The 26791-nt window shown below is 37.9% G+C and overlaps 1 protein-coding gene across 9 annotated transcripts in view; it reads left to right on the forward strand.

The window, feature by feature from the left end:
- Positions 1-26791, forward strand: part of RABGAP1L (RAB GTPase activating protein 1 like) — a 651588-nt gene that overhangs the window by 548776 nt on the left and 76021 nt on the right. The window contains exons 1-2 of one of the 9 annotated variants that reach the window (XM_047753897.1): positions 4800-6512; positions 7695-8454. The exons of 7 other annotated variants lie outside the window; for them this stretch is intronic. In XM_047753897.1, coding sequence (XP_047609853.1) covers positions 8344-8454 — 111 coding nt within the window. In that variant the 5' untranslated portion in view covers positions 4800-6512; positions 7695-8343. Of the gene's footprint in view, positions 1-4799; positions 6513-7694; positions 8455-26791 lie in introns of those variants that run through there. One more of the 9 variants, XM_047753899.1, reaches the window with a different exon arrangement.

Raw genomic sequence — 26791 nt, forward strand, 5'->3', positions numbered from 1 at the left:
GATTATGTGCCATCTTCTCAGTTTTTGGCAGATAATCTTACCCTTCCAGCCATCATTTTTATTGAGATTGATAATAACAACTATCATTAATCAAATACTTTTCAGAGCTGGCAGCTTACTAAGGGCTTTTCTACACATTATCGTCTTCCTCATAATATCAGTACTGTTACTGTTTTCTCATTTTATGGATGAGAAAACCAAGGGTGAGACAGCTTATGCAACTTGTTCATGGTCCGACAGCTAGTATGTGGCAGAGCATTCTATCAAACCAGGAAATTTTGAACCCTGGAACCCATTTGTCAACTATTATACTATACTTCCTTGCTCTCATGACAAAAACAGAGGCTAGAAAGGCAGAAACCCTATAGTCTTCAGTGACTGCCCTTGGTCTACATGCCATATATTCCAAATCTGTTGACCTGAGATTAGAAACCTACCACAGACATATTCAAATCTGTCTTTGAGACCTTATCTCCTACTGTACCTAAACATCAATTCACCGCTCTGGACAAGCTGGTTTTATTTTCCCGTGAAAAAAATTATTTCACTTTGCTTGTGAAAATCCAGTCCATTTTTTTCCATGAAGACTTTTTCTGTCCGAGAGGGACTTCATTCTATTACAATCCCAATACAACTTGACAGACATTGTATATTGTATTGTGTAACCTGAGCGTGTGAGTGTGAAGGAGATCCAGTGTGGGAGCAGCAGTCGTGTCTGGCACAAGACCAGTCTCTCCGTACATGTTTGGTTACTTCCCTTGTCTTCCTTTAGTAATGAAGGGCATGCATTTTGCAGCCAAATGGGCTTATTTTTTAATCCTCTAAGCTCCATTTCTAGCTGTGAGAACTGAGTCAAATCACTAAATTTCTTCACACTTTAGTGACATTGTCCATAATGCAAGAATCTTTATTGTAACTAGCTCATGACTTATTGTGAAGCTTAAATGAGATTCTGTGTCTAGGGCATAGTGAGTACTTACTAATTACTGGCTGCTATTATTATTTTAGAATAATTTTTATTATATAAAGTCATTATTATAACACTAGCTTATATAATATTATATTACAAATCTTATAGGCCACACTCATGCACACTGCAGACATTTAGTAAATGCTGTTTTTATTTTTTGGCCACAACCACGGCATATGTGAAACCGACAGTATTAATGGCCTGAACCTAGCCAGGACACAGATTGGGACTTGAACCCGGCCAAAACCCAGACTGGGACTTGAACCCAAGGTTTTAAATTAGAATAACTCACCCTGTGTCTGTACTCACTGAGGTTCAGGTTCTTCATGTCTCTGCACAGAAGGAATTCAGCGAGAGACAAAGTGATAGGCGAGAAATAGATTTATTAGGATAGGAACCAGTGAGAGATGCAAGTGGGCAGGCCCAGAAGCTCTGCCCTGAAGATCCGAAGATCAGGTGAGCTACAGTTTTATCGTCCAAGGGGAGTGGGGGTTGGAAAAGCCCGCCTCTTCCTTTCTGGGAGTAGTAGCTCCTCTTTAGGATCAGGTAAGGTGTGTATTCAAATCCGCAGAAGGGTGGTCCTCAAACTCTTGCCCTTAGTCTGAATATGAAGGCTCATCCCATCCCCCACCCAATGACCTGAGACAATTCTCAAGGCTCCACTAATGAAGCAAACCTGCCTAGTTCTGATGGCTTTTTTATTTACTTACAGCATCTCCCAATGTCCCCTAAGTTTCCCTCCTTTTCTGTGGTCTTTTATTGGGACTTCTCAAAATACCTGTGTCTACTCCATTCCTATCATAAGGAAGTTCCTGGGCCAGGAATCGAACCTGTGCTCCAGGAGCAACCTGAGCTGCTGCAGTCACAACACTGGATCCTTAACCCACTGCACCTCAAAAGAACTCCATGCTGCTGTTTTTATTTTAATTGAGATATAGTTCATACACCATTAAAATCTTCCAGTTTTGACTACAGGATTTTAGACAAGTCTACCACCTCAAGCTTCTGTATATATACTGCAGAGACCCGGGGCCCATTGAAAAGGGAGTTATCCAGGTTGACAGTCACCAGCCCTACAGGAAGAACTTGAGGAAATGAGCACTTGAATGAAAACCCGTTTACACTGTATTACTGTTCCTTAAACCCACTTTCTGACCTTGTGAAAAAATGAATACACAACTTGTTCAGTGTAGAATGGTTTGATTTAGTTGTTAGTAAAACTTTTTCAGTTACTCAAATGCTTTAGAAATTTTAAGGTAAAGGTATTTGTGATTTACAGTTCCATTGTGTGTTCTGCTCAAAGCGATGTAAGATGAAGCATTATTCCTCTTCTTAGATGTGTTTGAAGCCATCCTCATTTGCGGTGATAGCACATGTCAGGGAATGCTTAGAAGTACTTGAAACACTTGTTTTTGCTGAGGCAAAATTAAAGTGAGTGTTATGTTAAAAAAAAAAATTCAACTGAGTAAATTTTAAAGATCTCATTGGCTTTATTCAACAATTCGTGAATGGAACGCATGGGATCTAGCAGATGGAAAGAAGCTAGAACGGAGCTCCTAGGGGCTGAATCAAATGAGACTTTTATAGGCAGAAGGGAACAGGAACAAGAAAGTTCAACTAGGCAAAAAAAGTGGTGTGATTATTGCAAAATTACTTTCCTTTAGGGGATAGCAGGGTCTGTCAGGCTGATTACCTAACTAGGGCTGATCAGGTGACTCCCAGTTGGTTTAAGATTCCATTTCTGGGAGATGGAAACTCTAACACTGTCTTGGTGACATGAGGCTTAGTGTAAGGGACTCCATTTGGGGGCTATTGTCTTGTTTTTAATAGTTGGCTGTAGATTTTAGAGTTACACACAAGGTAAAAAGCTGAGTTGTTAAAGAGTTGCAGCTCCTCTTTCATAGTCTGGAATGTACCTCACCCTCATTCTTTGTAGTGAGATGCAAATGAGGAAGTAAGATACCCCAAATAACTGTTAGGCAACTATTTATGTTCTACAGGTTTTTGTTTCTTAGTTTAACTCTGGGGATTTTTTTTTTTAGAGAACCTGTGTTTTCTGAGGTTTTGAATTTGCCTAGCAATTACTAGCGAAGATAGGAAAGATAATGAGCTGAATAATGGTTGGAATTTGACACGCAAATGATGGTTTTCATCACCTTTGCATGATTTTAAAGAGAACTAAGATTTCGCTTATTTATCTTTTACTTTTTGTTTTCTTTTTTTTTCCTTCTTTGTAAGAACTGAGTATGTTATTGGACTCTTTTGAAATCCACAATATTCTGAAAAGCTTTCTTCTATTGAAACTTCTACAGTTCCTCTCTCATTTTAGCTTTTGTTCCCCCACCTAAAGCATTTAGGTTTTGTAATGTGCACTCTTAAGTGTAAAAAGAAACTTACTTGGGATATTGTTTTTCTGCGATTAAGAAAGTAATTGTAGAATTTTGTCTTAGAGCTCTTTATGTCAATACTGTGAACATTTTGTAAGGCCTTAAAACTGAGTCTGTATACTTCATGAATTTTTATTCAGACACATCTATAAAGATGTTTCAAATTATTAGATAAGGACCAACCACTGGGGAGGGAAGACCAGTCTCTATAAGGCTTTGCTTGTCCAAGTAGGGAACACAGAAGACTTTTCTGCCCTCTAGACCATATTTCTGTCCTGGTAGATTTGGCCTCCTTTCCTTCTTAACCTGATTTTATGGCTGTTGTGATGAGAATGTTCAACAAGTAGAACCTGATACGTGGGAAAAGGGTCTTTACAGCCACTTGTGTGAGGTGGATAACTTTTTAACTATAAGTGATTGTTTTTAAATGTATTTGCTGCTTTGATGGTGGATAACAAGATACTGCTCCTATAAAACAACCGCTTTGCTTTGCCTCATTTGGGGGAGAACACAGAAACAAAAATATTCACATCTCTTGATTTTTGTTTTGGCTGTTTTTAAATTGACACTTGAGAATAGCTGTTCTCTGAAGACCAGGAATCGTTTATTAGACTGATACTCATTTAGTATGACCCAGGTATATTTTTGTTAAATAATCATAATCCTAGAAGAATGACTATTGGAACAAAATCAGCTGAGTACAATCTTTCTGTATAAAATTTTAAAAACAGTATTTAAAAATCATTGGGGATAATAGATAAAATTTTCTTATTTTTGTGGGATCTAGAGAGTTTCTAATTTTCTTTTGACCATTATTGATGCAGGCGCATCATTATTTTGTAGCCGGTTTGGCTTCTGAAAAGAAGGACTGTAAAGAATAACTAATACAAAGTATAGCAACTGTCACCAATCCTTTTTGTGTGTGTGTGTGTGTCTTTTTAGGGCCGCACTTTTGGCACATGGAGGTTTCCAGGCTAGGTGGTGTAACCCCCAGCTTACACCACAGCCACAGCAACGTAGGATCCGAGCAGCTCTGCAACCTACACCACAGCTCACAGCAACGCCGGATCCTTAACCTACTGAGAGAGGGCAGGGATTGAACCCCAGTTGTCACAGATGCTAGTCAGGTTCTTTAATTGCTGAGCCACAACGGGAGCTTCTCCGAATCCTCTTTTAAAAGCAAAAGAGGGAGTTCCCGTCGTGGCGCAGTGGTTAAGGAATCCGACTAGGAACCATGAGGTTGCGGGTTAATGATCCAGCGTTGCTGTGAGCTGTGGTGTAGGTTGCACACGCGGCTCGGATCCCGCGTTGCTGTGGCTGTGGTGTAGGCCGGTGGCTACGGCTCCGATTCGACCCCTAGCCTGGGAACCTCCATATGCTGCGAGAGCGGCCCAAGAAATAGCAAAAAAAAAAAGCCAAAAAAAATTTAAAAAATAAAAGCAAAAGAGTTGATATTAAAAAATCCAAATTAGGGTACAAAGTAGACCTTTGTAATTTGTTGGGACACATTATAGCAACCGGGGAGGGAGTTTCTTAACAACTGGGATTAATGTTACCCTTTGTTTTTTATTCTGATAGAGATTTAAAAGGTATTTTCACCTTCAGACCCATTCAGTGAAGGGAAATAGGACACACTGCTTTTGACTCTTTCTGAACGCACTGAGCACACGTGAAAACCTCGGATCTATTCCATCCCTCTCAATTTACATGACCATGAGGAAATTGAAACCTTGGGAGGTTAAATGACTTGCCCTGAGACAGTCAGCTAGTTAGTTCCTGCTTGAACTGGAGACCCTCTACTGGTCACCACAAAGGCCTTGTTTTCTGCTGCCTGTTGAATACACAGTCCTCTCCTGATAAATTTCAGCAGCTGCTGGTGTTGTGCGCACTACACTCCTTGATCTCAGGTAATTCACCATCCCCACACCTTTTTTTTCAGTGGAGCTACATGGAGTGAAGTCCACCACGACAGAAACCCAGGTGGAAACCCTCCAGGGAGATCGGTGGGGTCTCCATCCACCAGGGAAAAGGCAAAGGAGTGAAAGAAAGATGTCTTACAAGGGGGTGAACTACTGTTTCTAAACATGACAGTGTACAGTGACTCCTGAAGTTGCGGGCAGATATTGTAGCTGTTATTTCTTGAGGCCAGAGAAAATATCCTTAGGAAAAGAGGAAAAAGCAGTACAAAGACAATTTTTTAAGTAGATCATCGGTTTGCAAAATGTCTGCTTTTTATTGAGAAAAACAGTATTTTGTTTTATTATGGGAGTGGTATTTTGTTATCCAGTATACTTTGCTTTGTATGAGAAAAGGAACATTTGACTTTTTCTTTCCCAGACTAAAGTATGAAAGAACATTTAAGGGTGACCAAAAATTGAAGGGTGCACCTCGAACTTACAGAATGCTTGCTCTCGAAAACATACACTGTGGGTACAATAAAGGATCTTTTGGATTTAGGCATGAAACGTTAGTAAAATTCTAAGGCACTGTGGCTAATTGGAACAGTCTTGAAGGTCATATATCAGAAGCTTTTTAAAATACCTAATTGTTTACCTAAGAACCTGTAAGGAATTCCAAAAGGGTTTAATTATTTGAAGTTGTTAGCTTCTGTGTGTTTTTGTAATTTAAGAACTGTCTTTACAGCCTTTGATTATGTTTCTAAAAATGTTTTACGCTCTTATGGCCCTGATGCCTTAACTGTCTTATAAATTTTAATGCACAGCACCTAAAACTATTTGATACTGTTTTCCCTGCTCTTTTTTTTTTTTCTTGGTTGTTATGAGTCTGCTTCTTAACCAAGAAGATTACCTATTGTTACACCGTCTGCCCTCGCCCAGGGCGCATAGGCAACTGCTCAAATGAGGTTATAATTCTTGTTTGCCCCTGGGCAGTTGCCAGCAGGGAATAAAGCATTATGGGAAGTAGTTTCTTTACCTTCCACAACAGGTGTCTTTGTCAGTGCACCTGATTCAGATATCACTGTGGAAGCACTGAGTCATTGGAGCAAAGGAAAATATGAAAGCCAGAGGAATTGCTTTCACAGCTAGAGAATGGTGCTGCAAGATAAATCGGAGATCTTCTGGTGCTAGTGAACGCACGAAGAGGTTCACAGTGTCTTTAAAGTACCTCTGAAGAGATTAAAAGGAATTTAAAAGGTATGAACTGCCTTGACATCTTATAATACCTTTTTCTTGATTATAATTTAATTTTTACCTGGTTAGTCAGCATTAAGAGGAATGTGCTATAAAAGAATTTTTAAGAAAAATAATGCTTAAGAGGCAAAACTGCATTGTAGGGGGGAAAAAATAGGTGCAAATGCTCTATCAGGTCCAGCAAGGGTCAAACACAGTTTGAAGCTGTTTTAATCTTGAGGATTTATTTAAAGTATTGCATTTTCTGTTTAAATAAGCTTATTAGACTTACTTATGTTTCCTAGCAATAAGGTGTTTTCCCTCTTTCCTCTGTGTGTGTGTGTGTGTGTGTGTGTGTGTGTGTGTAATCCAGAATGCTTATAGCAGTTGCAAAACTCTGCCAATCACATTGAAATTGAACAAGGTACTATTTAAGTAATCATGTTTGTATAGGTGAAAATACCTTAGAAAAACAAGGCAAAATAGACACTATAAATTTCATTCTAAGTTTTATTTGTTTTCTGAGCAGCAAACAAACTTAAACAACATAATACTGCAGTTGGTAATTAGCACTAAAAATTCCAAACAGTGTCTGTACTTGGCTGTAGACAGACATTGCCAACTTGATTTCTAATTCCAAAAAATACTATTTCTCTTGGTACCGCAGTGTCGTAATCTGTAAAAAGCTGAGGAGATAATAGCTTAATTAGAAATACTGGAAAAACAGCTTTTGGAGGAGCTTTATCTGTCCTCCCCTTTTTTATTTGTTTAATACTTTTTCCATGGAATTAGCATGCATTATATTTCCTGGTGATTTGTGATAATAATTACGGTCAGCTTTCACATTTTTCATCAGGGCACGCTGAGGTTCATTTATGGTTTCCAGCTGTACTGGAAAAAAAAAAAAAAAAAGCTTCTGCTAGCTGAGAGTTCATTACTATCTGCTAATTTGGGTCATTAAAAGAAAACTTAAGTTTAAAAATAGAGACGAAGAGAACTTTTATCTTTGGGAGAAAAATCATCAGTTTAGAAATGAGAACCCTGTGTTGCTTTCAGAATATCAACAGAAAACTAAGTTCTCAAAATGAAGAAGTCTGTTTAAAAATATTTGATTTTTTTTTTTAAGTGGGAGAAGAGGAAATGGTTATTAACCAATATTGCAGTCCCTGTTTCATTTTTATATTTTGGTTTTTTTTTTTTTAACAGAAATACTCAGAGAGAAAAAAAGAATCTTTTTTTTTTTTCATACTTCAGGAGATAATTTTTAACTGCACCAAGAATTCTATAAAGTCTGAAAAACTAAAGGTTGCCATCTATTTCTATGAATGTGAAAAAATAAGCCCTAAGAAAATCTACTTCTCCTCCAAGAAGAAAAGCTTTGATATAACTAAATACTGAAGTAAGAAGATAAACTTTAAAATGTTTTAATTATCAAGAACATAACATAAATCAATTTTTGTGGCTTGTTTTTGTTTTTTTTGTTGTTGTTGTTGTTGTTTTGCTATAGGTTATTTCCAGTTAGGAGACTTTTATTTCTCATTTTGAAGTTTAAAGAAGATTTCCAAAAGCTGAATTTTCCAGCTGCTGTGTTAAGAATGCAGAAGGTGTTTATAGTGTATACTTGCTCCGTAGATAAGAGACCTGTCTCAGTTTTCTACTCGGGGTGAATTGCTAGACAAGCCTCTGATAGCAGCTGCTTTTTTTTTTTTTTTTTTCCTATCTGGATTTTTGACACTCCACCCCCTCCAACTCAGGTGGGTGTGTGCCGTGGCACCGAGCGCAATAGGATTTTTCCTTGGATAGTCTGGTCTGGAGCTGGGCAGCAGCTGCTGCTGTGGAAAGGCCAGCTGGCAAGATGATGGAAGAAATCTCCATTATGGTAGCCTATGACGCCCATGTTTTCAGCCAGCTGCATGATGAAGATCTCCTCACTAGTCTGGTGGCCATCAGCAAGCCCAGGTCGATGGTAGGTGGGGCCTTGCACACTACTCTGGGCTGTTTTTTCCTTTCTAGTATGCTAGTTCTACTCTTGTAGCAATTGCAGCATAACTTCCTGGGAATTAAAATAGAAGTGTTGCTGTTGGCATTGTTACAGGCTACAACAAGGTCTGCAGGTTTTCAAGGATTTATTTACATAACCAAATACTATTAAACCTTAGTAGTACATTTAAAGTGTCCTAGGAGTCAAACTGAGGTGAATGCTTTCTCATGTAGTGAGGTTGAGAAGCTATGTATGGTGTCAAACATCACTTTGTCCCACGTATTTGCCTTGTATGTGTGCACGGGATTATTAGGTGAGAGTTACCTGCATTTACACACATGGAGTTCAGCCTTTTTGAAGTGGAATATTTTTACCAGTAGGCCATAACATAGACATTCAGCATTGAACTATCTGAAAATCAAATACCTTCCAGAGTCTTTGTATTATTACTAAGAACTATTATGAGTATAATTTGAGTTTGGATTTAAATTTGTTATTTAAAAAAAAAAAAACACATTCTCCAAGGGTTTTAGTTTTCATGTCCTGGCATAATAGAAAAACGAAGTCCTTGCAAATATCTGTTGTTTCTTCTCTGTAGATATCATCCTTATAAAGGCTATTGATCCATACCTTTAAAACAAACTTTCCCAAGTATTGTTGTAGAAAACTCTTGTTCATCATATTCTCTAACCACTAGGACTCACCACCAGCAACAGAATGAACAAGTATATCATAACAATTATCTTAGTAGTAGTATGAAACCCAAATTATTTTAAGGCATAGGAACCTTAAACATAATATGGCGCTTTCTTCAAACAATATATTACAGTGGAGGAAAAAAAAAGAGGAAACTCATAAGTTGATTTTAAAAAGACTGAGAGTTACATCAGCCAGCTGCAGTGTACTGACCTTGTTTAGATGCTGATTTGAACAAACCATTAAAAATGTCTATGAGATAATTGGGGGAAATTTGACCACTAATTAGGTATTTAGTGATATTAAGAGAATTATTCCATTTTGTGTGCTTGCGTGGGTGGGTATGTGCAGTAATATTAGGATTACGTTTAAAATGATGATTTAGAGAAATATATAGAGATAGTGAAGGATGAAATGTCTGCAAAGATTCAAAATGATCCAGTAGAGGGGTTGGTGATGCGGGTGAAACCAGATGAAGGTGTGTTGATAATTGTTGAAACAGGAGATGAGTACATAGGGATACATTACACTCTCTCTACTTTCGTAGAAGTTTTATAGATGCAGTTTAAAAGAATCAGCTGGACAAAAAAAAGAAAGCAAACAAGCAAAACAAATACAAAACTATAATATACTTCAATACGTGTTCATTAATACAGAAACATCTAGCCTATTGCATTCTTTTCCTACTTAACGTACGTGATTTCTAGTTTGGGGTTTTTTTTAATTAAAATATAGTTGATTTATAATGTGTGCCAATTTCTGCTGTACAACATAGTGACCCAGTCATCATACATATACATACATTTTTTTTTTCTCATGCTATCTCCCATCATGGTCCATCTCAAGAGATTAGATATAGTTCCCTGTGCTATACACAGGGACCTCATTGCTTATCCATTCTAAGTGTGATAGTTTGCATCTACTAACCTCAAACTCCCCGTCCATCCCACCCCCTCCCTCTGTTTTTATAATTACATGCATTATATGGAGATTATTGCCAGTCCTTAATTAACCGTAAATGTATATACAAGGTCAACATAGGTTAGTTCACAGTTGTGGATAACCTTTAAGCTTCGTTTTAGCCATTAGTTTTATAATCTTCCATTTCTTTCTGATGGTCCTGTCAAGATCCTCTTAAGTGGTCTCAGTGGGGTCTTTAAAAACTTGCAGAAATTATCCAGACCAAAGGGGAAAAGAAAATAAAACAGGGAGATGTAAGTCGGCACAGCGCAGAGGACAGAGGAGACTGAAGAGGAAGGCAGTGACCAAGACTTAGGGAGCATCCTATGCTCAATAAGTCCAGGACATTGTAGGGTGTGCGTGGGTGGACTCACACACATACAGGAGACAGGAGGAGAGAGAAAATGAACGAGTGAATTCATACTAATGTGCTTACCAGGGAACATTCTTCCGTTTATATGTTGTATGAATATTCTACATATTGAGATATATGTCGATATTTTGCGTTGATGCAACTTTAGCTCCCCCCCCCCAAAGGGGATTTAGCCCTGGAGGTTTTTTTGTTTGTTTGTTTTTTGTTTTTTTCTTTTTAGGGCCACACTCGAGGCATATAGAGGTTCCCAGGCTAGAGGTCTACTCGGAGCTATAGCTGCTGCCTACGCCAGAACCACAGCAACACGAGATCTGAGCCACATCTATGACCTACACCACAGCTCAAGGCAACGCCAGTTCCTTAACCCACTAAGCCAGGCCAGGGATCAAACCCGCAACCTCATGGTTCCTAGTTGGATTCATTTCCGCTGGGCCACAACAGGAACTCCACTTAGTTTTCTTAATTAGATTTGAAACTTGAGAGAGCTTATTTACTGGTGTCATCTTTGGGAGGTGATATGGTTTCAGTTCATCTGGGAAACTTAAACTAAAATCGGGTTAAGATGAAATATTTATCATTTGCTTTTGATTCCATATTGAATTTGTTGCTTTGTGTGAGATGAACCCTTTAAATTATATGAAAGAGATAAATTCTCAGATTTTCTACAATATAAAATAAATTGCTTCACAATATGATTTATTACTGCACTGTGAAGCAAATTACATTCTTGCTAACATATAAAATCTCCTGGGTTTAGGTGGAGTATTACAAGGGTATTTAGAAGCTTTCTTAGTACAGGATTAATTAAATATCTTTCTGTAATTGGACTTTGTTTCGTAATGGGAAGTATATTGATTTTACCATTTGAATGGCAAAAATCCCATTATGTACAATGGTTTTGGTGTGGACTCAGGATCTTTTCTTGTTCATAAATAGCCCTATGGCTTTCTAATATTTTTGATGGAGACTCATAGTAAAAAACATATCACAAGATGTTGTACACATACAAGACTAAAAGAAATTTGAGTGATACTGTTGCTACATGTGATATATTCAATTTTTTTCTTTTGCTGCATCATATTTAATTGTTTCAGGGTTAGTTATGAGTCACCATTGATTTCAGAAATCACACATTCTCAATCCACACTTGAAAAATATTACTACAGCCTATTGATCCTTTAAAAATGAGTGATAATGCAGGAAAATCACAGATCCCTTTATGTAGGTCCTTTTGACACATGACAGATAAGAAAAAAACATAATGAAGCCAAGCGTAACTTTTCTTATCTTTCACATCACACACACACACACACACACACACACACACACACACACACGCACACACACACACACACAATAAGATTATGCAGATCAACATTGTATTTGCTAAGATAAACCAAACAAAAGCCTAAGTCACGAACAGAGCTTCAGAACGTTTTAATTACTGTGTGAATAAGTTGGTATGTAAGGTGAAAATCCAGTCTAATCAAAATGACTCAGGAACATTAAGAAATCTGTCTCACTGGACATAGTATTCTTGCCTTTCCTTAAATCAGCAGACTGCATTTTCTTTAGTTGTTCGCTGGCTGAAACTAACTCTCTTGCACTTTGAGACAAAATTAGACCCCTCTCCCCATGTTTCCCTTAATGAATTTATCTTTAATTCAGCTTGAGATGCTTACACAAGGCCTAACAACTGAAGGAGGGGTCTCTGGCATTTCCCTCAGTCGGGGCCTTCTGTCTTCTAGTGGAATGGCCAGCGTTCCTCTCTACCACTTCCACCAATTCTAGTTATTTTTATGCCTGATTAGTATAAAGAAAAGGAAGAGATCACACCTGTTACATTTATTATGCATTCCGAAAGGAAGCTTTGAATATGTATTTAAAGTCAAAATGTACGCTTTAATGTTTAAACGGTGAATAAGCCTAATAACCAATGCATACTCTGTCAAGCTTGAATATTTCAGGTTAAATGTTAATTTATATTCTGCCGAATTATTTCAACTTTTTAATCTATAAATTGGTTATGAAGGGAACATTACTTTCTAATATACGTTGGTTAGTAGAGGCCAGTATGTAATCATACAGTTTTGGTTTGCAACAATGTGCGGGTATAAATAGAAAGACCTCACAGTAAAGTAAAAGAGAGAAGCAAAATAAATATTTAGGGGATGATATTTACTGTTGGCGGGTAGAACGAAGTGGAGAAAAATTACCACTATTTGAACAGTGTAGAGGCAGACTTCTGGATGGGGTGAAAGTAGTTGATTGAGGCTTTGAAGGCTGATCAGGTGCTTCAAAGCCAGTAGAAAGTCATAGCACCTTTCTGAGCAGGGTGAACAGCTTGTGCAAAGGCCAAGAGGTGAACTATTTCAGAAACATTAAAGATACACAGTCCTCAGTTCAAGTTTTACATCTGCTCCTTACTGATAAATTTCTTAGTTTCTCTAAGCTTTCATTTCCTCATTGGAAAAATGAGGGAAACGGTAGCATTACATCACTACATTACTTCAAGGATTAAATGAGAACACTTGTACTTAGCACCATGAAAGCACTTACTAATTGTCCTCCCAGTAACTGGAGAAGCCTAAAGGAAGGACTGGGGCCAGTAGATAAGTTATCATAGGGATGTGGAAGAAGGTGGAGGGTGGACAAAATGCAATAGTTCAGTCACCCTGGCAAATTGCTTTGCTTGATTAGGGAATCACTATCAGGGTATCAGTCCTACAGGAAACTTGAAGCCTTCTGCCAGGAAGATGGTGCAGAGCGTCTTAGGTTTGTGCCTCAGGATGGCGGGAGGACAATGTAGAATTAATGGGGGGGTTTATATGAGCCAAGCCATTTGCTGAGTAGATTTGTCAATTACTGCAGAAATAATATGGCAGAAATGGACTGACAGTCCACACTGCTCATGAAAAAAAATTTTAAAGGGCATTACAAAAACGCAGGAAAAGAATTGTCAGGAGTATGGACTTCAGCATTTGACAGCAGTAGTATAAATAAAGAAAGTAGTCCACACATGTTGGTTAGTTCTTATAGTGGATAGGTTCAGTAATATTACTTAGGCAGAAGCAGTAACTGAGCTATACAAGGAGAATAAGTTGAAAATTACTGTAAGCTTTCCACCTTATGAAATTGGGAAGACCATTGTTTTGTCATCTTGAATGGGAAAGATGGATATCAAGAATGTAATGGGAGTTCCTGTTGTGGCTTGATGGGTTAAGAACTTGATGCTGTCTCTCTGATAATGTGGGTTCCATCCCTGGCTGCAGTGGGTTAGAGAACTGGTGTTGCCACAGGCTGTGGTGTAGGTTCCAGATGCTGCTCAGATCTGGTGTTGCTGTGGCTGTGGCATAGGTCGGCAGCTGCAGCTCTGATTAGACCCCTAGCCTGGGAACTTCCATATGCTGCGGATGAGGCCATTAAAAAAAGAAGAAGAAGAAGAATGTAATGGAGAAAAGTTTGCTCATTTTGGCTTTATCACGTTCCATCTCTAGAAGTTCCAGGGCATGGCATCACTGTAAGAGACTTGGTTGTTCAGTGGTTAGAAGGTTAGAACACTGTCCATTAACAAAGGCTTTTACCCAGACTAATACATGCTTATACTCTATTAGCACTTGGTATATGTTCTTAAGCGACAGATACCAAAATAGCAGCGCTATGCCAATAGAGGAAGGGAGCTCATCAGGGAGCTACAGTTTCTCTGTTGTGTAACTAGGGGATGAGGGTAAGCATTAAGAAATTACTTCTTCTTTACTGGGTTAGCACATAGATTTCATCCAACATGCCAAATTAAAAAAAATAAATAAATCACAGCAATCCATTTTGCCATAGATGGAGAAAATGAATCAGTAGTTATTTCTAACTTTTCATTGTATATGCAAAAAAATGTTGATTAGAATAAAACATTGTAACACCAATTAGGATTCATCCATATCTATATTTTTAATGTTATTATCTGACCATTTTATTTTATTTTATTATTTTTTTTTAATTTTATTTTTTGTCTTTTTTTTTGCTATTTCTTTGGGCTGCTCCCTTGGCATATGGAGGTACCCAGGCTAGGGGTCGAATCGGAGCTGTAGCCACTGGCCTACGCCAGAGCCACAGTAACGTGGGATCTGAGCCACGTCTGCAACCCACACCACAGCTCAGGGCAACGCCGGATCGTTAACCCACTGAGCAAGGCCAGGGACCGAACCCGCAACCTCATGGTTCCTAGTCGGATTCGTTAACCACTGCGCCACGACGGGAACTCCTATCTGACCATTTTAAATTCTAGTTGTTATACAGTAAACATATTATGCTACTATTTCATCAACTTTGGTTTCGCACAAGGAGCCAACTCATCCCTCTTTGGTTTATCAGTTTTGATATGTGTTACAGTTCTCACGGTTGCAAGCAATAAAATCTTGAGCTATCTTAAACATGAAAGAGAATTTATTGTGTGGACACCAGGGTGTGTTCCTTTAAACACAACGGCAGGAGTTCAGCAGAACCAGTACTGAACTGGGGTTCAGTTGATGCTGGCAAACATTCTCCCTGTCTATTGCCCTCTAATTCACTTCTCTCTTTGCATCTGCTTTATCTTCCCCAAGTTCTCTGCTGCTTCGTTCCCACGGCAGATTCTGGCTGCCATACAGTATTCAGATTTATAGTCGTCTTGGGGGCCAGATTATGATGGAGGCCTTTGGAAGTGGGAAGGAGTTCAGGTTTTATTCCTTATATGATGTTCTTGTATTCATTTTTAATGAGTCAGATTTTAGGCTTGGTTAACAGAAATTTTAAATGATGATTAAATTATTAGAAAAGTGAGTATTACATTAAAAACTCACCATAATATTCAATATGAAATCAAATTATAGCCTTCAGATTCAGTGCAAGGACTACAAGCTGGTTTATGAACAGGATTTGCTGACTTGGCTGGGGACCCAGATCTAGTTAGATCTCTTGTTCTGTGCCTCTCATCCTTTTTTTTTTTTTTTTGTCTGTTCTAGGGCCGCTTCAGCGGCATATGGAGGTTCCCAAGCTAGGGATCAAATCGGAGCTGTAGCTGCTGGCCTTTGCCAGAGCCACAGCAGTGCAGGATCCAAGCCGCATCTGTAACCTACACCACAGCTCGTGGCAATGCCAGATGCTTAACCCACTGAGCGAGGCCAGGGATTGAACCCGAAACCTCATGGTTCCTAGTCAGATTCATTAACCACTGAGCCACGATGGGAGCTCCCCTCTCATCCTTCTGAGATTAGAAGGCTATCTTCTGAGATTAGCAGTGTCCTCTTTTTGTGACAGTTTGGAAGTTCCCAGAGTGGTCCCTGGAAACATTTGATGGCCCTTAAAGGCCTAGGCAGGGAGTTCCTACTGTGGCTCAGCAGTTAATGAACCCGACTAGGATCTGTGAGGACGCAGGTTCGATCCCTGACCTTGTTCAGTGGGTTAAGGATCTGGTGTTTCCATGAGCTGTGATGTAGGTCAGAGATGCAGCTTGGATCCAGCATTGCTTTGGCTGTGGTGTAGGCTAGCAGCTGTAGCTCTGATTCAACCCCTAACCTGGGAACCTCCATGTGCTGCGGGTGAGGCCCTTAAAAAAAAAAAAAAAAAGATTAAAAAAAAATGCCTAGGCTTAGAGTGAGCACGCTTTAATTTTTGTCCACATTCCATTGGCCAAAGCAAGTAAAAAGGCCACTTCCAGCACAGTGGAGCTGGAAAGTATACCCTATCCTAGAGGTTGGGGGGGGGGAATTTAATATTTTCTGAACCATCGTCTAAGCTATCTCTGCACAGATTTATCAGCAAATGACTTATACTCATTGAAAATACAGTAAAACTTGATTCAAATTCAAATTTAGCAAACTCTATTACTTTTTCATTTTTCTTGGAACTTTGAAGTGAATTGGCAGTCTTCTTTCCCATCCTTCCCAAACACACTTAAAAACGGAAGTCTTTTCTCCAGTGAAATTCCATGGTGTGCCAACATTGTTATTCCACCCTGATCCGTCCTTATATATAGCGCAGGGATTTTTAGCAATTTTGTGATCATGGTCTCCTTTGACAGTTCAGGTCTGTGGACCCCTTGGCAGAAAACTTTTTAAATACATAAAATACGTAGCATTACAAAGGAAACCAATTATATTGAAATACACCTCTTAAAATAGTGAAAAATAAGGTTTTCAGACATTGATTTTATAATTGACATATTAGTGCCAGGTATATTACATAATAGCTCAATATATGTATGTATTGTAAAATGATCACAGTCAGTCTAATTAACATCCATCATCATACATAGTTACAGATTTCTTTGTGATGAAAAAAAATTTTTTTAATTTAGTTTACTTTTATTTATTTTTTTTATTTGTGATGAAAAATTTTAAGATCTACTCTCTTAGCAACTTCAAAATATAGTAGATTATTATTTTCCGTTTATAGAGAAAATCAAAGTATCACTGATTTACAATGATGTGTTAGTATCAGTTATAGAGCAAAATGATTCAGTTATACACACACATACACACACATATATATTCTTTTACCTTTTTCTATGTCAGTACATCAAGGATTCCTTATTCATTTGACAACTGCGTAGTATTTCGTTGTATAGATTTTTGTAATATATTTAGCCAACTCTAATATATGCATATGTAGTTGTTCCTGATATTTTGCTGCTGCAAACAATGGTGCTGTAAGTAATCTTTTTACATCACCATTTCCCAGAACTGTGAGAATATCTGTAGATTAAATTCCTGGGAGTGGAATTGCTGGGTTGAAGGGTGTGTGCATGTATAATTTTGATACACAGAGCCAAATTGCTTTCCTTAAAAGATATATTATTTCACCTACCAGTGGTGTGTATCTGTGCCCATTTAAAGGTGGAAACTTTTGGAGTTCCTGCTGTGGCACAGTGAGTTAAGAATCTGACTTCAGTGGCTCAGGTCATTGCGGAAGCTTGGGTTCGATTACCAGCCCAGCTCTTCGGGGTAAAGGATCCTGCATTGCCACAGGTGTGGTGTAGGCTGTGGCTCAGATTCATTCAATCCCTGGTCCAGGAACTTCTATATGCCACAAATGCAGCCATTAAAATAAAAAAAATAAAGGTGGAAACTTTGAACAACATGCTAAAGAAAAAAAAAATTTAATTTCAGTTAGTCACATGGAGGGAAAGTATATTCCAGATAGAGGGACTAGCAGAAACACGCAGGAGTGAGAGAGGTAGCATGGCTGGGAATTTAAGCCTTTTCTGTCAGGCTAGAGGATAAAAGGAAGGCCAGGAAGTGGTAAGAGAGTTGGTCATGAAAGGTTTTTGTGTGTAATGCTAAGGGACCAACACTTTTAATTCTATGAATGAAGTTGTTTGTTTGTTTTCTTGGGCTTTTTGTTTGTTTGTTTGTTTTTGCTTTTTAGGGCTGAACCCTTGCGCGGCATATAGAGGCTCCCAAGCTAGGGGTCCAATTGGAGCTATAGCTGCTGGCCTATGCCACAGCCACAGCAAGTTGGGATCCAAGCCGCATCTGCGACCTACACCAGAGCTCACGGCAACACTGGATCCTTAACCTACTGAGCAAGTCCAGGGGTCGAACCTACATCCTCATGGATGGTAGTCAGATTCATTAACCGCTGAGCCACGACAAGAACTCCTGTAGATGAAGGTTTTGAATAGGGAAATGATGCAAAAAACTTGATCAATACATATTACAAAAGAATAGCTGTTGTATCATTTGTTTGAAGTGAAGCACACCAAATCGGTCTAGTCCCTAAAGATCTTGCAACTTAAAGGTTTTTTTTTCCCCTCAGTGACTAAAATAATGTTGATTATACAAAATTTAGAAAATAAATAAGTAAAATAAAATAAACCTTGTCTGTGACCTACACCACAGCTTATGGCAACACTGGATCCTTAACCCACTGAGCGAGGCCAGGGATCAAATCTGCATCCTCATGGGGAATCAGATTTGTTTCTGCTGAGCCACGACAAGAACTCCCTATTTTTATTTTCTTTAAGGACCTTACTGCAAGTCTTTAAATAGATCCCTGTTGCATCCCTATTTGTGACATTTCACTGGCAGGCACTTCTTAAATTAGGATTTTCACAATTATTTGCCATACAAAATGTCTGGAAGGATGAAGGTTCCAGAAATCTAGAGTCCACTGTTCATATTCAGTCATCCTCTTGTGGAATAAATAATCCTAATATTAATAGCCAAGTCCCCCTGGTAAGACCTGTTGGAACAGTTATTGGCAGATCCTTTCCAGGCTGTTCTTTGAATACAGGATTTACGAAACATCACCTCCAAGTCACTGATACTCTGTTTAAATGAAGGTGTCCTACCAGTGCACATAAGTACATGCAGGTACTTCAAATAATTTTTCCCTTCTTGATTACATCCTAAAGAATTATAAGGGGAGAAAAGTCCTACACGCACTTACTGAACTATTTATTAAAGAACTCCAAGCTGGTAGATTGTGACAGTAATTTTGATGATTTAGGATTCAATATATCCGAGATAGTGATAAAACCACACAATATGTGATAAATGTTGGAATCAGCAAAATTTCTCTTAATCATTAAAATATGACCTTTGCTTGGAAACTCAAAAGCTCTGCAGCGCCCTCCACCCTAACAGTCACATTTACATTAATTTGATTCCTTCATCTAAAACGATCATTTTTATCACTCCTGTCTAAAAGGTGCAAATTGCTTTTTCTCTTGGGTGTAGGCTGCTCAGCTTTCTTCTTATTAGAGAGACAGGAAATCCATCTTCCATTTGGAGGATTAATGTCTTCTGTAAATAGGTAGCCTAATTTGTCATTGACTTGAATTCTTCCAAGAAGATAGGAAAAACAAGGTGTAACTTAGCACTCAAGATTGTTACACAAGAATGAAATGTTTTCAAAGACCAGCCTTCCCAATAATGGAAGGGTGCCGAGAGGAAGATACGAGAGAAGGCTGGAATCCATCTGAATATATTTTGTGTAACTAAGAAGGCCATGATTGAGTTGGCTGGACTCACAAGTTCATTTTTCTCCTGAGAAAGACTTAACACCTGTTACCTCAGAAAGTGAGCACTCTTTCTAATCATTGAAAATAAGCGGAATAACAGAATGAAAGTTGATTATTTCTGTCCATTAGAAATAATAGAAACTGTCCTATGCATTTTCCACAGAGTTGAGAACAGAGTACTGAAAATATTTAAAGGGTAAACAAACTTGAAGTGGTATTGGTATCCTGTAAAGTACCACTCATCGCCTCCCTTAAGCAATCTTAAGGGGAAAACAGAAATAAAACAATGTTAAGATTAAGGTATTAATTCCATCCAGGGTTAATGAAGCCATTCAGCCTATTCCATCTTTTAAACTATGTGGAAGTTTTTTTTAATATATTGACCATATGAAATGACCATGAAGTTATACTCCCCCTTCCTTTGACCTATTAAGACCAAACCCATAGAATTCAGTTTGCTTCTGTCCTTAGGATGATAGCACTCTTGACATTGGAGTGACCCACCTTGCTCCAGGTGCCCCCTCCATGGCCCCGCTGCTTGTATAGATTATCTGCCTTCCTTGGCTTTTAAAGAATTTTTCATAGAGCAGTAAAATGTACTTGCCTTTGGTACCCCTACAAAGGGAAGGAACTAATTAGAATCCTTTACTGATTCTGCACTGACGATATCTTGGGAATTTTGAGTAAGACTAGGAAATGAGTACACTCACAGAGGAAGAGGAAGAGGAAGGGACATAGTAAGGAACACAAGGTGAGAGTCCTCAAGTCCTACAGCATCATTCCCTGGGTTTCAGTTTAACCATGCTAAAACGACAGAGAATAAGAATCATGCATTATTTTTAAACTTCGTTTAATTCACTTAACTCATTGTTCTTTTTTAACTCATTTAATCTTTGTTGTCTGTTTTTATAATGATTTTTATTTTTTCCATTATAGTTGGTTTAGTGTTCTGTCAATTTTCCACTGTATGACAAAGTGACCCAGTCTCACACACACACACACATACACACACACCCACACACATTCTTTTTCTCACATTATCTTCCATCATGTTCTGTCACAAGTGACTAGATATAGTTCCCTGTGCTATACAGCAGGATCTCATTGCTTACCCATTTAATCTTCACAACAAACTTTTAGGTTTATTTTACAGATGGTCAGGCTGAAGCACAGATTAAGTCACTAGTTCAAGGACATACTGCTGGAAAGTAGTAAAGTCAGAATTTGAACACAGGCTCCCTGGCTCTAGGGCAGTGCTCTTAATCAGTGGTTAAAATGCATGGCATTATACTTTCTTTTCCCTCATTAGTTTTTCCGTGTATGTGTGTGTGTGTGTGTGTGTATGTGTACACACAAAAAAATTCCTTTGATTATATATCTCTTTGATTTATCAGAATCCTGAACTTTTCTACACTTCTGCAGTTTCTGAGAAGATGATAAGCTAGATATTAAGCCTATAATTAAAGTTTCCTTAATTCTGTAGCATGGATCTTGAAGGTGAATTGTTGCTCTAACAATGATTGGTGCTGTTATTATCAGATTTATATTCGTTGTCTTTCGGGTAAGTGGATACTGAGATAAATATGCTTATTTAAATTCCGAAAGTTCCATGTTTGACTCTGTGTTCTATACATGGCAAGGGAGCCTTGTTCTTCCTATAGCAGACATATTTACAGTGAATAAGTAGACCAATCAACAGTTCCATCTATTTTGAATTTCCCTGACTTCGAAGAAGGCATATGCTAATGAGAAAGTTATTGTTTTAATGTAGAGCTGCTGCCATCTTACAGTTGCAGTTTCAGCCTATTTATTCAAATAAGTCTGTGAACTTACTGGAGTAATGGAAAAAAAAAAAAAACTTTAATAGTCCAGAAACTGGCAGTTTAGAAGATCAGACAGGTATAAAAGTGACCTATATTAAAAATTCTTTGAGTAGTTTCTTAAAAGAAGGACACTTAATTATAAAAAGGCAATGTTTGTTTGGGGGTTTTTTTTTGCCTTTTTTTTTTTTTTTTTTTTTAATTTTAGGGCCGCACTCATGACATATAGAAGTTCCCAGGCTAGGGGTCAAATAGGAGCTACAGCTGCCGGCCTATGCCACAGCCACAGAGACTCGGGATCCAAGCTTCGTCTGTGACCTACATCACAGCTCACGGCAACACTGGATCCCTGACCCACTGAGCAAGGCCAGGGACGGAACCTACATCCTCATGGATACTTGTCGGATTCCTTTCCACTGTGCCACAATGGGAAATCCCAAGGCAGTGTATTTTTTGATAGCATGTTTATCACTTGTGTAGGTGATCCAACATGGATAGCTAACAGAATCAAGATCCAGAAAAGTTTGGCTGGAGCAGTGTGTCCATGAAACACAAGAGGGCTAAGGGTAATATGTGAGATTCGAAACCCAAAGAAATCTGTATAGTGTAGCATGTTAATAGCATTTTAATATTTTTTTTAGCAACTATGAGCTAACTTAAGCCTTTGTAAAATTGATTATGTATTAACTATGTTCTTGGTGCCCGGTAATGTTAGTCATTTAGTGAGCCTAAGAACTGTTCTGTTGAAGTTTATAGAAGAGAGCAGGGTAAATGGTGTTCTACCTTCACAAGGTTTACAATCTAGTAGGCAAGATAGATATTAAGCAAACAATCACCAAAAAAAGGTTATGAGTTTCATGAAGAGAGAGGGACCTAAGTCTTAAGGGGACTTTAGAGGGAGATTGAATCCAAATTAGGGGGCCTAGGTTCTGTAGGAACATGTAGGGAGAACGAATCTAAATCAGGGATCAGGGAAGACCTGAGCGATAAGTAGGATTTCGTCAAGTGAAGAGTATAAGGGTAGGGGAAAGAGTGTTCCAATAAGAGGAGAAAGTATATTCTAGGTCTCAGAAATGAGCAAAATAAATAGGGCAGCAAGTGTTGGGTGAGGGGAGTGAGGAATGAAATCAGGGAACCAGGTCTAACCATGTTAAGGAAGGAAGGACAATGGAAGGCTGTTTAGAGGCTTTAAGCAGAGAAGACATTAATGGCACTGTCGAAAACACTAAGTTTATGATTTAAACGTGGCAATTCATGTGGCCTTCCTAGTTCTAAATTTTCCCCTCTTTAGAGGAGAGACTTAAGTGGGCCCTTTCAGATCAAAGATTTTGAATGTGAGTGTAAACATCCTGAGAGTCTCATGTCTAGGAAGAGGTAACACAGTATTTCTCATCTTCTCTGTGCTGATTCTTTTTTTTTTTTTTCTTTTTTCTTTTTTTCCTTTCAGATTCGAATGTAAATTTTGTTGTGGAGTACATTTTAGTTAGTATTTTACTACATTGAAAATACTATAATGATTCCTATGATGTGGTGGTCTTTTCTAAAATATAAGTTGGTCATTATAAAGGTAGTACAGATGCATAATGGAAAAATTTTTGAATGTGGAAAATGAATGAGAAGGGAATCCAAATGATGTCTGCCACAATATAAAAGCACTTGGAGTGTACTGAGTGGAGGGTTCAGGCTGGTCAAACTGACCTGAAGTCCTGTGGCAAGGGAAATAGTGCTTGCTGGACCAGGGAAATATTGAAGGTGTGGTAATAGTCCTCCAATTTCTGAAGCACTATTGTGTGGAAGTTGGAATAGAAGGCAGACTCCTGGTTAATGTGTACAGTTTGCTCAGACGTGGTAGAAACAAAACTTACAATTAGAACAGTTCACCTAAAAGTTAGTAAGTTCCTCTGAATGCCTATAGGTGTTTAGTCAATTACTACATTTGTTTAAGGCAGTCACTTAGGGATATTACTGAGGGGGTTCCAGCATCAGGTAGGAAGTTAAACTATATGAACTTTGACTCCATAATTAAGAGTTTTATTTTGGAATCTTAATTCATTACATATTATGATGAACACATAATTGATTTGAAGAATAATTTAATGCCTGTTTGAGAAAGAAAAGTCATGCTAGGTGTCTTGACTTTAAAGAGATGCCAGAAGTTTATAACTGATTTCTCAGTATGTTATTTTTAGATGTATAGTTCAGTGGCGTTAATAATTCTATTGTATGTATGCAACTATATGAACATGGTTCGTTTCTCCATTCATCTGTTGGACATGTGGATTATTTCCATGTTTTGGCTATTTTGAATAATGCTGCAATGAGCATGAGTGTACAAGTATGGGTTTGAGTCCTGGCTTTCAGTTCTTTGGGGTGTATACCTAGGTGTTGAATGGCCTGCTGATATGATAAAATTCTATCTTTAATTTGTGAAGGAACAGCCATTCTGTTTTCCACGGTAACTGAACCACTTTACATTCCCACTACCAATGTATGAAAGTTGTAATTTTTCTGCTGACTCCCTAACATTACCACTTTTCTGTTTTTTTGTGTTTCTGTTTTTGGTTTGTTTTTATTTTAACCATCCTAATGGGTGTGAAGTAGTATCTCATTGTGGTTCTGATTTGCATTTCCTTGTGATAACTAATGATGCTGAGCATTTTTCATGTGCTTATTAGCCAGTTATGTATCTTCTTTGGAGAAATGTCTACTCAAATCCTTTGCCCATTTTTTCAGGCCACACCCACAACATATGAGTTCCTAGGCCAGGGATTGAACCCGTACCATAGCAGCAACCCAAGCCACTGCAGTGACCATATTGGATCCTTAGCCTGCTGCACCACAAGAGAACTCCCCTCTGCCCATTTTTAACTAGGTCTTTTGTTTTGTTGAATTGTAAGAGTTCTTTATTACCCTGGATATCAAACTCTTATCAGATAATATGATTTGCAAATATTTTCTCCCATTCTATAGATTGTCTTTTGACTTTCTTGATGTTCTTTGCACAAAAGTTGTAAATTTTTATGAAATCCAACTTACTTTTTTTGTTCTTGTGTCAAAGATATTTTTACCTGACATAAAACACCATAAATTTCATAAAAATATTTTAAAAAGCAAGTCTTTATGTAACATTATTAATAGTAAGAGTTCAAATTGTTCAGCTAAATACATGCAAAATAATATAGTAGCTAATTTGTATGAGCAGATTTGTATGACCTGAGTCATTTTGTTACCTTCTCTAAACTTTACCTTCCCATAAAAAACGGTTCCCATTTACCTATGAAAGCTGTTTTGAGATTTTTTAATTGGTGCTTATAAAATCTGAGAATGTGCTTGTAAGACTGGCAGTAAATTTTGTGAGCATATTATCTGCTTAGTAATGACATCATATGTCTTACTAGATTTCAAGATGTTGAAAACAGCCCATTCAAATACTTCTATTATGTAATTGAATCACATTTATTGATATAAAAATCAAAGCTCCCTTGGTACTCCTATGATTCTTCTAAACTGCTGAATGTAGAGACACATGACTGAACAGTAATGCGTTCAGTCATGAACTGTTCCCAGGTATTTTCCAGGTCAGGCTTCCAGGTATACTGCTTCCAGGTATCAGACTGCTTGTTTGATGTATAGAATGGAGGTACAGATGACTCTGGAGACAGTGATTTTTAATCTCCTTCTAGAACCAGATATATTTTATTCCATATATCCTAGTTTTCTTCCTGAGACTTCCATGTTGTGCCGTCTAGGCTCAAAATAATACAAGTAGCCCTGCTCAGTTTGGAAACTTCCTGTTGCTGGTGTTTTTGGCAGTGTTACAGTAGTTCTTAACCTTGGTAGCCCCATGTTTGCTTTATAGGCCAGATGAGTAAATAGGTAAGATTTGATTTTTACTTTTGAAAATTTAAAGTATAAATTGAGTTGGGTAAGCATCTATGCTATCATGCACTTTTTGATATAAGATAAAAAATATAAAAGATTGGTCAGTGGCATTGTCCATGGCTGGCTGGCAGGTGTTCATGACATACAAGCCATATGCTCCACATCCACACAGAACAGATGAATGTGTTCTGTTCTGTAGATTTTACTACTTTTCTCTGCCAATAGCCTCTTAAATTTATCTCACAAAAGGGACAAGGCAAGAGAATATGAATAGACCAGCTCACATCTATCGACCTGGAGAGGTAACCCAATGGATTGGATACTTGTTTCATCCTTATGCACGCTGGAGCTGTGCAGTGATAAGTGGCAAGTGTGTATCACGCCTAGTTACAGGAGATATCATAAAAACCGAATACGAGGTCTTTGATCTCAAGAAGTTTCCGTATTCTCAGAAAAGAACACACCCACATCTAGAAATGCCTTGAAAGCAAAGTATAAACAAGTACGGATGAGTAAGTAGAACACAAACTGAATGTGTTGTCTAATCAGATAAGTTTATTTCTTATGGAAAATGCATATCGTCTAAGAGATAAGTCATGTCAGTGAAAATTAAGTCATGTCACTGAAAATGTGAATTCCAGTCTCTTTCTACCATTTTCAGATAAAGGATTCATTTAGCAGTAACATTTATCTCATATGTTTGTGGTCTATACGGTTTGAAATTTTTAAACCTGTGAATAGGTTCCCAAGGAAAATAATGAAAATAATTAAAATGTGTGCCATTTCAATGACATCAGCTTCTTCCTGCTATCATTTCCATTGTCCTCTGTAAGGACATTATACTCAGTAGGCAGCACAATAATTCAGAGTTTAATTATTGCCTAGCACTTTGTGAAAGCTTTGTCTCTATTATATATGACAGAGTGTACCATTGGCTTTAAGTAAAGGTGTCTATTCATAGTCTGCTCTGCATGCTTATTTACAAGAGCCATGTGATAAAACCATAGATGTATAAGGATTTTGGCTGTTTCCCCAGAGGTTTTGACATGCACATCATTGCCATGTAAGTAAGCAGTGCTTAGAGCTTGTTTCTAGAGACAAAAGGTTTGTCTCTGTGGACGCTTAGTTAGGACAAGTAGCTTCTCTTGTTTTGCCTGAAGAACAACATACCTGTTTTTGTGATAGAATCTTCCTAAAGATGTGACTGTCTATTACACCCTTTCTTTATGGACTTTGTACAAAGCTTATTAACCCTATCACTTCCATAGGGTTAATAACTGCCTTCTTATTTCCACCTCTCTCCTAGTTGATTACCTGTCACCATTCTTTTTAAAATCAGGGGGCAGGTAAGAAAGTACCTAGCTTCTCTATATAAATGAGATGTCCACAGAAGATTTTCCTACTATTTAGCTATTTTAATGTTTCATTGGCGAATTATAGGAAAAATTAAAAAGACAAAATTTTACTTAGCCCTATTTTAATGCCAGTAATTGTTTGAAGTGAAAGACTGGTGATTCATTGATTCAGAAAATAAGTATTGACACCTGAAAGACAGACACAAGTTACAAAGTTCCAAATAACTTTCTGGAACAT

Source organism: Phacochoerus africanus, chromosome 11 (genome assembly GCF_016906955.1).
Source record: "Phacochoerus africanus isolate WHEZ1 chromosome 11, ROS_Pafr_v1, whole genome shotgun sequence".
Lineage (NCBI taxonomy): Eukaryota > Metazoa > Chordata > Mammalia > Artiodactyla > Suidae > Phacochoerus > Phacochoerus africanus.